The sequence below is a fragment of the Astyanax mexicanus genome, chromosome 1 (assembly GCF_023375975.1).
Source record: "Astyanax mexicanus isolate ESR-SI-001 chromosome 1, AstMex3_surface, whole genome shotgun sequence".
Taxonomy (NCBI): domain Eukaryota; kingdom Metazoa; phylum Chordata; class Actinopteri; order Characiformes; family Acestrorhamphidae; genus Astyanax; species Astyanax mexicanus.
Genome location: NC_064408.1, coordinates 94,659,083 through 94,674,221, shown reverse-complemented (window position 1 = coordinate 94,674,221; position 15,139 = coordinate 94,659,083). Strand labels below are relative to the sequence as shown.

General features: G+C 38.3%; 1 protein-coding gene across 1 annotated transcript in view; it reads right to left on the bottom strand.

Moving 5' to 3' along the window:
- Window positions 1-348: 348 nt before the first annotated feature.
- The window catches only part of LOC103042093 (solute carrier organic anion transporter family member 5A1), a 94,576-nt gene continuing 79,785 nt past the window's right edge, over window positions 349-15,139 (bottom strand). Inside the window, exons 6-10 of the mRNA XM_007253551.4 lie at window positions 14,813-15,011; window positions 8,780-8,939; window positions 7,363-7,604; window positions 6,341-6,405; window positions 349-3,972 (exon numbers count right to left, since the gene is read on the bottom strand). Of these exons, the coding sequence (XP_007253613.3) occupies window positions 3,512-3,972; window positions 6,341-6,405; window positions 7,363-7,604; window positions 8,780-8,939; window positions 14,813-15,011 (1,127 nt within the window). The 3' untranslated portion in view covers window positions 349-3,511. The remainder of the gene's footprint in view (window positions 3,973-6,340; window positions 6,406-7,362; window positions 7,605-8,779; window positions 8,940-14,812; window positions 15,012-15,139) is intronic.

The window sequence follows — 15,139 nt, the reverse complement described above, 5'->3', positions numbered from 1 at the left end:
CTGAGAGACAGAGATATGTATGAATACTAGCTGGAGGGCTCCTCAGCTGAGACCCAGGAACCTCCACTTTCTTTGTCACAACAGGCAAACTAATAGTGCAAGCACAGTGACCCCGAAAACCACCACTGACCACCTGCACATCTACCCTCGCTCACACAAGCAGTGGTGTGCTCAGATGGCATCAACTGTAATATAGCAATAAATAATAATAATACTAATAATTATAATAATAATAATTATAATAATTACACCTAACTAGTTTCGTAAGGTCCTTTCGGTGACACTCAAGAAGAACCCCAACAATTCAGCCAGGTCAAATAATCCCCCGACCTACCCCACCAACACCACCCCCATCCACCCACCCCTCACCCCCCAAATAACCTCAATTCAAAAGGAAACCCACGTGAATTAAAGCCAACACGTCATTTATACTGTAGGTACTTTAGGTAAGTCAGGCACAGAAAACAATCTACTCTTTGTATTCTTGCTCAACACATTTCGTGGGTTGTCTATGTTTAATACATGGGTTAGTCTAAAAGCTTCTAGCTACTTGTAGTTATCTTTATACAGTTACAGCTACAAATAAGAACAAGCAACAAGGTCAGATAGTTCTGTTTTCCATGACTTAAGGGGTAATTCCACATTTTTTCAAATTTTTCCAAAGTTCTCCAATTATTACAATGTTAAGGTCATTTAAAGTGAGTTTGGTGTTTTAGAAAATCTTACTGAACCTTACTGAAGTGAGCCAGAACAGATCACTCGTATAACAGTAATAAATAAAAAGATTATTAATTTGTTTTTAGAAGAATTTGGCATAAAAAACAAGAGATATCTGCAACAATTCACAAACAATTCTAGCCATACGCCACAAGTCACGATCATCACCACCCACTGCACTGTCTTCTTCTATGATGTACTACTTGTAGTAACACTGTGGGTGGAGGAATGTTAAATGTTAAACACTGCGGAACTACACAAATGGAAATGTGCCATCCATCTAACACCCACTATCAGGTCTCACTCAAACTCATGAGCACATTGCCCAGTGCTGCCCATCTTCCCTCACAAGAGAACACCTCACTGCCTACGAAGGCATTATGTATGCATTCCCAAGCTATTTTTTTCAGGTAACATTTGGTGATTTATTGAAATAATACTATCCCATGAATTTTGGGACCATCTTATAAAGCAGGATTATATGACTTCATTAAATGTATTATACTAATAAAATGTTTATTATATAATGGCATGGTGTAATATAAAGGTGTTTATAAAGGTCTTCCCTAAATTGCTTTAATTACTTATGAGAAAGTTATATATGCCTTAAGCTGGGCAATAAAAAATGTTTAAGCCATATAACATGTTCATTAATGCATGATTAATATAAAGTGGTATTGCATAACTATTTTGCAGATTCATGACTATTTTGCCATCATCAACTTTAAATATAAAATTCATAATACTAGTGCAGGTTCCCTCATTGTTTTAGTAAGTCAATACAATATATATCTGTGTGTTTTATCTAGCCAAGTTTCTCTTCAGCAAATCTTCACGCCAAAACCACTCAGAATGACTCTGTTTACATGTAGAAATTGAAGATGGAAAAATATGAAATTCCCCATATTGTAGTTCATATTGTAACACTGTAACCAGACACTTTCAGCCTTCCCAGAATAGTGTATATAGTCAAACATAGAAAAATGGGTTTATAACAGTTTGTATATTTGTATATAATCAATGACGTGACTTACAGCACTAATACAGTGTATGTTCTAACTGGCCAAATTCTCAATTCATAAATTGTAAGTTTTAGAAGAGTGTTTATATATAGACACAGCTACTGGAAAAGGATTAAACTTATTATGTGCCTGCTTTGCATTGTTTCTGGATGGGTCTCGTTTCCTGCATGCTGTGCTACCCATCCAAAATGCCTATTGAACTACACTACATCATGCAAAATGATGCAGCATCAGAGGATACAGGTTTAGTATTCTTCCTAGCATTTGTTATAATGAATGTTGGCTAGGTATGGAGGCATTTGAACTAACTGGCAACTTGCCTTCTTACAATGATCAGATATATGGATGAGTTCTGCCTGCCAGTGAATGCATGATGAGAGAACTGCTGAGAATTTGCTCTTGTTCTTTTGCTGTTCATTTTATAGGCCACACATCTTAGAAAGAAGTAATGTTGCAACAGCAGAAGCACATGCTCCTGATATATCCTAATATAGTTTTAATTTTTTTTAAATTTAGCATGAAAATACTGCTGCCAGTTTAATAATGCTGTTGCTTAAAGCATTGAGGCGTTGTTCAGGCTGATTACCAGCAGCAAGAGGGGCAACAGGAATAACTGTCATGGCTGCTGAGATCAATCCATGCTCCTTCAGGTTATCACACTGCAAAAGCAGAGACAGGTCCACCCATGCTGACCGGGACATGCCGGCATTTCATTCAGCAGCGCATTCCACCGAGCTCAGGGGTCAATGTCCTGATTTATTTTTATTTTTTATTTTTGGCTTTGTTCTTTTCATGTTTCTTGCTTGGTGTTACAATACTTGATCAAATCCCAATCTGAATTTCACCACTGACCACTGGGGTTGATGACTGATGAATAATGAGGAATGGTGTTTCTGCTGTCCACCTGATCCTGCTGCTCCATGTTGGCCGGTAGGCATCACTGCTTTCAAGGGCAGCCTTAGGCACTGAAAATCAGAGAGGGGCACTGGCGCGGGAAAGTCTAGACAAGAGAAAAAGTTCCCCTCAGCTCCTGAAAGTGCCCACATGGCCCAGTGTAGGCAAGTGGAACACACCGAAGCTCTTTATTACTAAAATGACTGTGGACCGTTTTCACATCAGTGACATTAAGAGAGACAGTAAGAGTGACAGAGATGTCCATCACTCGATTGAAATACTGAATACTGATTGGTTTGAAGAGATTCATGGTAACAATTCATGAAACACAGAGGGGCATAGTGGCAAATTTTGCATAGTACAGGTTTCCCAGTTGTGCTTGTGGTGCATTTTTGATAGTCAACTTGTAGTCATATTCAATACATAATACACAAGAGATACAATAAGACCCTCCCAACCCTCATTTAGCACCATGTGAGGTCTTATACAATGTATAAGTCAGTGTAGGTTTGCTAACTTATTATATGCACTGATGATGTCACTTAAAAAAAAATAAACAAACAAAAAACCCCAGCAAAAATGGATGCAGCCAGGTGCCTGCTGGAAAAAGCTGCGTTTTGAGTGGGGGGGGCAAGTTAGTCCAGTATGGGAAAGGGACACAGGACAGGAAGGCACATGGAGTCGGGGCAGGGGCGAGGCTAGAAATGCTTGACCCCCGAGAATTGCTAACACTAGACACCCCTTACACACCCCAGCTCACTCTATAAACCCTGGCCTGGCACATTCCTGGGCTGCTTTATTTTATTTTATTTTATTTATTTATTTTATTTAATTGTATATATATTTTTTACCCCTTTGTCATGTTACAACGCCAGCCCTCAAACACGTACGTGGAGGTCCTGCGGGGTAGAAGGAGCCGGGGGCATTATTGCTTTAAGAGCGTTTCCTGGGCAGCTCTGGCTGCTCTGGCCACGGCTGAGTGGCGGGGGCTGAGATGGCTCCAGCATCTCGGGCTTCGGTGTGAAGATGGGGCAGGAGCGAGTGCGAGCGTGGCTTTTGTGACCGCCAGCGTGACACACCATCTCACTAATGGTACCCAGCGGCGGCAGGTTCTGCCTCCAGTGTTCCAGACGCTCCTCTTTGCATTTGATGGAGTACCAGGTGAGGAAGATGAAGATAAAGCCCACAAACTTCAGGCTGGCGGCCAAGCCGAAGTAGACGAAGCGGAAGGAGGTGACGTCATACTCCCAGCACGAGCCATGCACGCCGCAGTCCTGCTGCCACAGCATGCAGGTGGTGTCGATCACTGCGCCAAAGTAGATGGGTGTTGGAATGTAGGCTGCGACAAAGACAGAGAAAGGTATTCATTACTCAATTAATGTATATACAATAGTTCTTAAAATATTGTCAATACCTATATTTCTGCATATATTGGACCAAAAACCTCATCAGTTGTTCACACAAGTTAATAATAAGAGGTTAAGAAGAACAAAATAAAACAAATATTAGATTTGCATTGTGGATGGATAGAGCCACAACCAAGTCTTTCTGATTTGAATGATAAGTGCTATATTTGGATAAAAAAAAATCCCATCTGTGAAACATGGTGGTGGAAGTACAGTGTATCATTTGGTCCCGTTCTGCTACATCAGGGTAGCTTGCCATCATTGATGAAACAAGAAATTCTGAATTCTACCCACAAATTCTGAAGGAAAATTTGAGGACACAGAACTTCTATCCATATACTTTGCATGAGCTGTGTCAGAAGCCATTATTTCATTTTCTCAGACGTTGCTCAACCTTTTTTTCTTATCCTTAATTATTCAACACATCAATTATTGGCTAATTGACTTTATTTGACTACAGCATTAGCTTTAGCTTCCATCAAGAGTCCATCAATCAGTGTAATCAGTGTAAATGATTAACAGTTGGTTATTACACTATTGATTATTCATTACTGATTGACTATGTTATTTTGCACTTCATTAAACACTACTTATCACCTATTATCTGATGAAGAACATACAGTAATTACTATCTCAATCCACTGTTCATTAAGTTTCTCATTGATTCAGCACATTTACTCACAGTTACTCATTAACTGCACACTAATGGCTGGTAATAAAACTGCCATATAGCTGACAAGTCTGTCTACACATACATAAAAGCCACATGAAATCTAACAAATAAGACAACAATCTGAAAAAATCTATTATGTTATGTTTATTAGTTTGAAGGTGAAAATAGAGTTAAGTGTTTTTAATCAATGGAATCACAATCAGGTGTGAGTTGGTGAAGCCCTGCTGCATTTAAAACACTGGGGTCTATCAAAGTCTGATCTTCCCAGTATGTGTTTTTGGAAGTGTATTATGGTACAAACAAAGGAGATTTCTAAAGATCTCAGATGAATGAGCTGCTGATGCTCATCAGGCTTGAAAAGTATATCTAAAGAGTTTAGACTCCAATAATTCAGTCAGTCAGAATGTGTACAAATTGATGGACGTCAAAACCTTTATTACCTTCCAAGCTGATTTGCAGAACTAATTTAATAGTACTTGTTGAACACATGGGCTACACTGGATACTAAAAGCTAATATTTACATGCATCTGCTACTTACAACTATGTAAAATTAGTTTTTTTTTTATTTGGTTGTTCTTATCTAATTTAACCCACAATAGCCCATGGTGACGTATGTGTCACTGACCCATTAAAAGCTGGGTAAAGTTCCTTACAGCACTCTGTTCTTCACTTTAACTTACTAAAACCTTAAGTGACATATACTAACCATTCTGAGAGCATCACTACAGAACAGTGTGTGAACCTGTAGATGTGCTGGGTTAGTGGAGGAAATAAAACTAGCTCATTTAAAAAAGTTTTAAATGCTTTAATTAAATACAAAATTATGTTACATTCCATATAACTACTTCTGATATGATTTCTAAAAAAAACTGTTTTGAAGTTATGAAATTGTTGTGTCATTTATGTAACAAAGATTTTAACCTTAAAATATTTACAGTCAAGTTTTTCACAGTAAGAAACAAACCTAAAAGATCTGCGCACTGAATTTGTTTTTTTTTTTTTTGCATCAATTTGGCATCAATATATAGAAATGGGTCTGGGCTTTTGTTGGAGAAAATGTAATGACGCTTTAGGTTAATAGATAGATAGAATTTCTAGAATTTCCCCTCGGGTATCTATCTGTCTGTCTGTCTGTCTGTCTGTCTGTCTATCTATCTATCTATCTATCTAATATTATACAGAATTATATAGAAACTAGTCTCTCTTTGGAAAGGAAGCATTGATAACCAAAACACTTTACCCACCTCAATTAGACTACTGTTGCTATTAATTACCTATTCTTATCTGCTTTTTTCCCCAGAATGTAGGTTTTCATGGTATGGTAAAAGAGAACAGTACAGCCCAATATGTGTAACACACAATATAACCACTAGGTGGCACCATTGCTGTAGCTATGAGGGCAAGTACTGAACAGCTTCAGTACACCTTGAGAACAACATTCCACTCAGAGTGTTTGAAGTCTTCAGGAGAGAGAGAGTGAGATATGAGGTATGTGTTCACATTAAATCTATGCAGTATGCAGGGTTACTGATTTATGACCTCACTGCCCCAGCCTGCAGTTCACATTCCCAGCCTGTCTGCAGCGAGAGCACTGATAGCGCAGCAGTCCTGCACTGCTGGAACTTACCGAGAGTTCTCAGCAGCACAAACTGCATTCCTAAAGCGAATGGCCTCTCCTGCTCCTCCACTGACCTACAAAACACAGGAGACACAGGGGATCAGATTACTGCACAGAAACATCTCCGGTTACACTGCGCCCAGCGCAATATGGAACTCAGCAGCATCTTCACAAAGTCATCCTGCTATTCTCTCTAAAGATGTACATCTACATCAATAATGCTGTTAGCTGATCCATCGCTACCTCAGCTATTTTTAACAGAGCTGGGGGAGCACTATATTAAAAAAACATGACAAAACATGTTTATATTAATACATTCAGCTGCAACCTGAGACACAGGAGTGCGCAAAGTTTAAAGTCAACTGCCAGATTTCCAATTTAAGCTATTTTATACACAATAATAGTGAGTTGCATGCATAATACGGCTGTGTGATATTGAAAGAAATTGCATTGCAACATTTTGTTAATTCTGTGATATACAGTTCTGAAGAAAAAAATAAATTAATAGACCTCTTCAGTTCTGAATCAGTTTCTCTGATTTTGCTATTTATAGGTTTATGTTTGAGTAAAATGAACATTGTTGTTTGTTCATCTATAAACTACGGACAACATATCTCCCAAATTTCAAATAGAAATATTGTTGTTTAGAGCATTTATTTGCAGAAAATGAGAAATGTCTGAAATAACAAAAAAGATGCAGAGCTTCCAGACCTTAAATAATGCAAAGAAAACAAGTTCATATTCATAAAGTTTTAAGAGTTCAGAAATCAATATTTGGTGGAATAACCCTAATTTTTAATCACAGTTTTTATGCATCTTGGCATGTTCTCCTCCACCAGATTACACACTGCTTTTGGATAATAATTTAAGCAGTTCAACTTGGTTTGATGGCTTGTGATCATCCATCTTCCTCTTGATTACATTCCAGAGCTTTTCAATTTAGTAAAAAAAATAAAAAACGCCTGTTTACATAAACCAACTGGACAAGAGAAGAAGCTACAGACATTTTTAGAGTGGTGTATGGTGAGTACCTGAGAGTGACGATGATGGCGGAGGGCTGTGCACACGCAGTGATGAGTGTGACGATGAAGAGAAAGATGAGGAAGGGGATAAGTGTGTTGCAGGTGCGATCACACTTTCCCGACAACGCAAAACCATTCTCATTCAGGTACGTCTTCACAATGACCAGCTGCAGTTGGTTGCCTTGGCCGCCGGTGGGAGGAGTGATGACCTGTCTGCTTTGGACGCACGCGCAGTCTGTGTAGTTTCTTATCTGGAGATACAGAGAACAACAACACAGAATGAAGAGTGTTGAATAAATTATATAGCGTGAAAAAGAAATCAAATTTTAGAGAATATTTGAAAATTGTTTTAAAGCCTCAACACTCTAGGTCTTACAAAATTGATTTGTTGCTGTTCATTTATAACAGTAAAATCAGAAATTCACTGTTGGCAATTCACTGTATGGCTGCATTTTTTCTAAATGGACAAGGGAAGATCAAAGAAAGGGAGCCTTGCTTAATCAGACTGATAGGGGCTGCAAGGACACGAAAGTTTGAGTAAATTGGAAATTGATTTAGTCTGAATGAGAGCTGGTGTAAGCTTCACATCAATCCAGACCACTGAGCAAATGAACGTGGGTCAATAACTGGAAGTCTTTGCAGAAACCTAAAGGTGGGATTCTGAACAGGATTGACAGGGGGCTGATCAGAACTGACTGAATCAAAACAATATTGGCTTTTCATAAAGTCTGTGAAGAGATCAGTTCAGAAATACAATATAGATGCATTTCACCCTACAGAACCCATTTTATTTCTACTGCTTCTGCTGGTGTTTAGGTTGTACTGGAGTGGTTTGAGTGATGGGTATTTAAATGTTTTAAAGGCGTTTTGGGTGTGTTTTACATGGCTTGGCCTTATTTAGATATAATCCTGATACTCAAGCTGCATTCTGTGACCAAATATAAACACAATCTTAGTGTAATTTCATTTACCAAAAACACTCAGAATTTATTTTTTTTTTTTATTTAATAGTATTGAATGGGCTATTGTTGTTAATGTGTCTTTAATGAGGTTTCTTATGATTGGCTGCTATGTACAGAGACTTCACAACGCAGTTTAGGCTTTAACAGACTTTCTAACTTAAAATTAAAATGAGTTGATATAAACTGCTGTACGCTGGATTAGTGGATAGATGTAAATATGTTGGATTTGAATACCTTTCAAAGAGTACGTTTTTCAAGTGTAGTGTTAAAGTATAGATTTCATATGCCACAAGTATTTATTACATTTAAATGACATTAATAAGTAGATGGCTAATCAACAAATTAGGAAATTGGATTGACAGTCATGAATTGATGAATCAGTCACTCTGCTGTTTTAGCTGGTGCTGTACTACTGGTAGTTTCTCTTTTTGACTCTATTAAGTGAGTTTCAGTGGGACTCTCACCCCAGTGCTGTCGTTTCCCACCGTGCTGCATCCTGCCAGGCAGGGGTTAAAGTAGGTGATGCCATCAGAGCCGCAGACTGGCGCGTACTCGTGGATTTTACAGCCACAGTTTACATTACAACTCCCCGTCAGGTTCCTGTGGGTCAGCGTCAGAGTCGGCCTGGGGAACACAGCAGAACAGACAGTTGGAACTACAGAGTGAGAAAGAGAGGGAGAACTGAATAAACAGTAGCTGAGAGATGGTGGGAACAGCTGGCAATTTCAAACACAGCCTGTTCCACCTACAAACACAGGGGCAATCAGTTGGGGCTGAAGCTGACTTAGCGTTATCCTGGCTAATCTGCAGCAGAATGGAGGGATCAGGGTTAGCACAACAGCGAGAGGAACGCTGGCAGAAATGAGAAAGGTTGGAATTGGCAGGAGTTTGGCAGGAGCTCCACCGTGGGGTTGCTTACCACTCAGGTCCATAAATATTTAAACACTGACAACATTATTGTTACTTTAGCGGCCTATTACAAAATACTGGAGTTAAAATTAAGCTTTTAGCTGTCATGTGATCTTTAGTCTTCGTGCACATGCATTTCATATGTGCGAATATACAGCTCTGGAAAAAATTAGGAGACCACTTCAGTGTCTGAATTTTATTCTATTTTACGCTTTCAGTTTCTGAATTTTATTCTATGAACTACGGAGAACATTTATCCCAAATTCAAAATAAAAATATTGTCATTTAGAGCATTTATTTGCAGAAATTGAAAGTTCATATTCATAAAGTTTTAAGAGTTCAGAAATCAATATTTGTTGGAATAATCCTGGTTTTTAATCACAGTTTTCATGCATCTTGGCATGTTCTCCTCCACCAGTTTTACACACTGCTTTTGGATAACTTTATGCCACTCCTGGTGCAAAAATTCAAGCAGTTCAGCTTGGTTTGATGGCATCCTCTTGATTATATTCCAGAGGATTTTTTATTTGGTAAAATCAAAGAAAATCATCATTTTATGTGGTCTCTTATTTTTTCCAGAGCTGTACATCATATGAACAAAGTTTTGAGACACATGCTACTAAAATCGCTACAATTCTCTCTCCTGTCCTGATGAGGCTTTTTACTAGTTTAGTACAAGGCTTCCTAATATTGGAGCATAGCTGTGAGGATCTGATTGCATTCAGCATCAAGAGAATTAGTGAGGCCAGGATGGTGGATTATCTTTACCCCACCCCACCCCTATCTCTTCTCCTCAACTCATCGGAAACACAGAGGAAACCCTGAGGAAACCCACATGAACACATGGTCACTCCACCTTGATAGGGACTTAAACCAAAGACCCCAGCACTGGAAGGCGAATGTGCTAACCACTTATATTAATATGATTTTTTCTAATCTGACAGATATAAAATACACCAGCAGTTTAAATATATTCCACATCATTCTGCATTTTGTTTGATAGCACATTGACTATTTTTTTTATTATTACACCATTCCTTTAAAAAAATAATAAATAAAATATATTTTCTAACAGATATGTCTGTCTCTATAAATGTATGGGTAGACATGATTTACTTTTCAAAAATAAAAGTAAATATTTTTGCACAATTTTCCTGTTTTCTCCTTATTCTGTTCTCCTTATTAAGACATTTGTGACATTGAAACCTTAAATACATTAAACAATAGAATGGAATACAATTTCTCATTTCATTAATGAAGGGATCATTTCACAAGGCCCTTTTTAGAGAAGCTCTTTAGAGAACTGCTGGTGTTTATAGGTGATTACTCAAGCCTAAGTAAATGGCAATCATTCCTCTTCAAGGTCAACAGTGCCAAAAAGCATTTAGAGGATAAATCGTGAATGAGCGCGAGTGTGAACGGCCGTCCACCTTTTACACAAACCCTTTACTGTAGCTCCTGCTGTGAGTGAAAGCCACTCTTATTCCTGCACTTACCTGAAACATAAAACCAAAGTTTAACCCTTCAAGAGTAATTACTTTCTCAATACTCCTGCTTTTTTCTTCCTTTTGCTGTACAGTTTAGATGTAATTACGTAAGAACCAAAGACATTAAAGTAATTACAGCATGTTCCTATTCATGCCCCATTTTCCTAGTTTCACCATTTGAACCATTCATGTTAGCTAAGGCCCATGTACTCATGATCTGCTGCATGGTCACTCTGAAAGAATTCACGGTTGTAGCTCCTCTTGTATAAACACAGCTTTCAGAGCAACACTCTCAGCAATGCATTAAGACTGTGGTAAACATCACTGCCTGGAAACCAGTGGATGAATCAACCAGCAGCAAACAAACAAAAGCAGTAGCTTTTTGGGGGAGCACCTGCTCCTCAAGCTCAACCACAATCTGTATGAAAAAGAGTGAGAAGCTACGGTTATATATTGTATATGTTATATATTGTATATGATATACAGCTCTGGAAAAAATAAGAGACCAATGCAGTTCCTGAATCAGTTTCTCTGATTTTGCTATTTATAGGTAAATGTTTAAGTAAAATGAACATTGTTGTTTTATTCTATAAACTACAGAATTTCTCTCAAATTCCAAATAAAATATTGTCATTTAGAGCATTTATTTGTAGAAAATGAGAAATGACTGAATTAACAAAAAGGTGCAGAGCTTTTCTTTGCATGTCCTCCTCCACCAGTCTTTCACACTGCTTTTGGATAACCTTATGCCACTCCTGGTGCAAAAATTCAAGCAGTTCAGCTTGGTTTGATGGCTTGTGATCATCCATCTTTCTCTTGATTATATTCCAGAGGTTTTAATTTGGTAAAATCAAGTGGTCTCCTATTTTGTGTTTTAAGGGGGGCAGGGGGTGGGGATTAGATCACCGATGTTGGTGATGAACACTGGAAACTGTGGAGATTAAGAGATTTTAATAATTGCAATAGAATTACTAGTCTGAGCAATCCAAAGTTTTATGAATAATGTGATCAGTCATGATAAATTACTGTGACTGTTTAATAGTCCTTGGCCTTAGTATTTACATTTTCACTGTGAATTGATTTTTATTAGATTTCCATTCCATATCAGTTGATTCAAGCTTTTCCAAAACATACCAAAAACATAAAGGATGATTTTTCATGATTAAATCTATTGTACACTGCCTGGCCAAAAAAAAGTTGCCACCAAAAAAAAAAGATCACACTCCCTAATATTTAGTTGGAGCGCCTTTAGCTTTGATTGCAGGATGCATTCGCTGTGGCATTGTTTTAATAAGCTTCTGCAATGTTAAAGATTTATTTCAATACAGTTTTGCAAAAAATTTTTACCAAGATCTTGTATTGATGATGGTAGAGTCTGACCTCTGCACAAAGCTCTTCTCCAGCATGTCGCAAAATTCTCAGCTTTTTTGTAGTAGGTAGATAATCGTAATCGTCTCCACCATCGCCATGCTTGTTGTTGTTAGCAAACTGATTACCGATGTAAAGAACACAAAAAATATGTGGGCTTTTTCTTTTTTGTATGAAAAGGGACTGTCAATAAGTTTACAGTCTGCATTTTCCACACAATTTACATGTGTCTATGAGCTATAAGTGTGAAACAAATCAGCCAGAGTTCCTTACACATATGTTATTGCCTTTAATAACTGCAACCTCTAAGAGTTCAACAGTGGCTCACACTAGGAGTTATTCTCACACTATTATATTAAACAGCTTTATCTGCAAGTCCAGGAATTCTGTCCTGGAGAATTTATCTGTGACCTAACTGTAATTATATGTATCTGCCACAGATTATGTTGCAGACTGATGCCACCAGATGCTTCATTGCATAAATTACAGGCGGACGGCCAAAAGACAGATCATTCTTCCGCGAGGCTGTACAGATAAAGCACAGTGGCTCAGTGTTAACGTCAGACTTTCACTGAATCTGAGGGGTGACCTCAGGGGTGCCCTGTGACCTTGGAAAGGAGACAGGAGCTCTAAGATGGGAGTAAAACTGTGTGTACAGACATGAATGAACTGAAGTGTGTGTTTTAGAGCACTGCGTCACTGTTAGCATTACGCTTCTGCCTCTCACAGGCCCACTTCTTTCATAAAACATTTACAGGCTTATGCAAACGTTTCGGCACCCTTCGGCAAATTACATTTCTATGTAGCTTTTTTGTTTTATTGTGTTATGAAGAAGAAAGATAAAGAAGGAGACATAAAGAAGGAAAATTACAGTGTAGTACATAGTGATGTAACTTGTAATTTGTATTTTGGAAATGTCAATAGTGGCTTAACCATCTCATCATACACAATGACTAGCCATGAACCAGGGACTACATCTACTTCTGACTGTATTTAGAATATAATAATATACCTGCTGCCTTTTTTATGAAGTCTTACATCACTTAATTTACTACTCTGTTACACCCGGACTACCACATTTACAGATACAGTGACATGCCATCTGCTATCAACTACTAAACACAGTTCTGTGTGGGCAACGGCTGGTGGTCTACACCTGCATCCTGTTCGAACGAAAGTGAGTGCAACACAAGTGCTCCTCTCAGGTACACCGTACTGTGTGAAAAACAGTGTCCCAGTTTATCTAAAGCTAATCTACCAGCATAGTACACAAGCCTGTTCATACACTGTATTAGTAAAATAAAGCTCTCCAGGATGAAAGTATAAAATGGACAATAAAAGACCTCCCCAGACTGAAAACGGCCATAAGCGGTATTATCAGTCAACATTGTGATGTTTTTATCCATTTTGGTATATTAATCAGCATGCAAGAGACTATTATTATTATAGATTAAAAATGTTTGCATCTCTTTCACGTACACCTAATTTCAATGTTTTTTCTACAGCTTATTTACTAATATTTATGGAAATGTATAAAATAATGGGCAGTTTTTGTCCTCACTCACTGAAATTCAGATTCACAGCATATCTGCAAATGAAGTCAAAGCACACTAAACTTCCTGATTTTTGCTGACTCCACCCACAGCTCAAATTTGAAAAAGGCAAAAAAAAATGGGAGGGGTAGTTTGGGAGAGGCACTGGGTGATGTATAGGTTTAGGGGTGGGGCACAAGGGAGAACTGATATTGTGAGTGTCACACCATCCTCGCTTATAGAACAGTTGAACATGTGAGGGCGCTGCAGAGGTGGGAATTACCTTAATAAAAGTGTTTTTCAAAGGTAAGAAATGGTTTATAAATATAAATTAAGCAGGATTGGTATGTTTCGTTACTTGAAATAAACACATTTCAGCTATTAATGAAAAAAATATTTAGCTTCGTGTTTGGTAGCTCTTTAAATGGTGATTTCCACTTAATTCCATTGAATCCTAATTTACAATAATAATTTTACAAGTTGATGATGTTGAATAAAGATAGAGGATTTTAAAATGTAATATTTATTAACCTTTAACACCTAAACATGTCTCTAAACATGTCTCTTTCAGGCTTTATAACTCAAACTGTATATACTGTACTTGTTCTTTTTTTTTTTTACATCTATACTGGTTTTGAATAATTTTTTCCACAATTTGTAAGACTAATTACCTGCTTCATATAAACTCCCGGTATCAGTAGCCAACACGGTCTGATATAAGCGCAACCCTCCAGGTCCGATACATCAGCCTACAACCGCCTGTTTTAACCATCATCACACTAGGAGTGTTGAGGGAAGAGAGCACCATCTACCCACCCAGAGAGAGAAAAGCCAAGTGTGCTCTCTCAGACTCTGGCTGCTGATGGAAAGCAGCGTGATCCATGGAAACCAGCGATGCTCATATGGTAGCTGCAGTGCTAGTAATTTAGCAGAATGTTTCTATGGAAACGTGATTTGGGGGACAATCTGTTAACCACAAGGAAAAAAATGTTCTCAATTCACTAAATTCCACCAAATAAAACACAATACTGAGTCCCAGAGCTTAGACATTATAATAACAGAAAGCACGTGGAGTGGACCATTAAAATAAAGTGATCCCACATTCCCCACTAGAACCACTTCAGTGCCCCACAGCACAATATTAAACAAGCAGCTTAAAAACAAGCAAACTGTGAAACTGCTGCTTGCTTGGCTTACTTACCCTGTGGTGTAGGGGATATTAATGCCCCCCAGGTTGATGCTCTCGCAGCCCACGATGAAGAGCGTGGAGAAGCAGAGCAGGGACACTCCGCTGCAGATCATCGCCAGCTTGGCTGACTCACGAGCCCCCAGCTTCAGCTTCTTTATGATATATCCTCCCAGCACGATGCCCACACCTGCACTGGGCACGATGATCACACCTGAGTGGAAAGAAGGAGACTAATCAGTAGATGTATTTACATGCATACATTTTCACCAGACCTAATAAATACAGGAGACAGTGATAGTTGATAGTTGCTAGTAGGTGTGTCTGCTAGCAAGCAGGCCA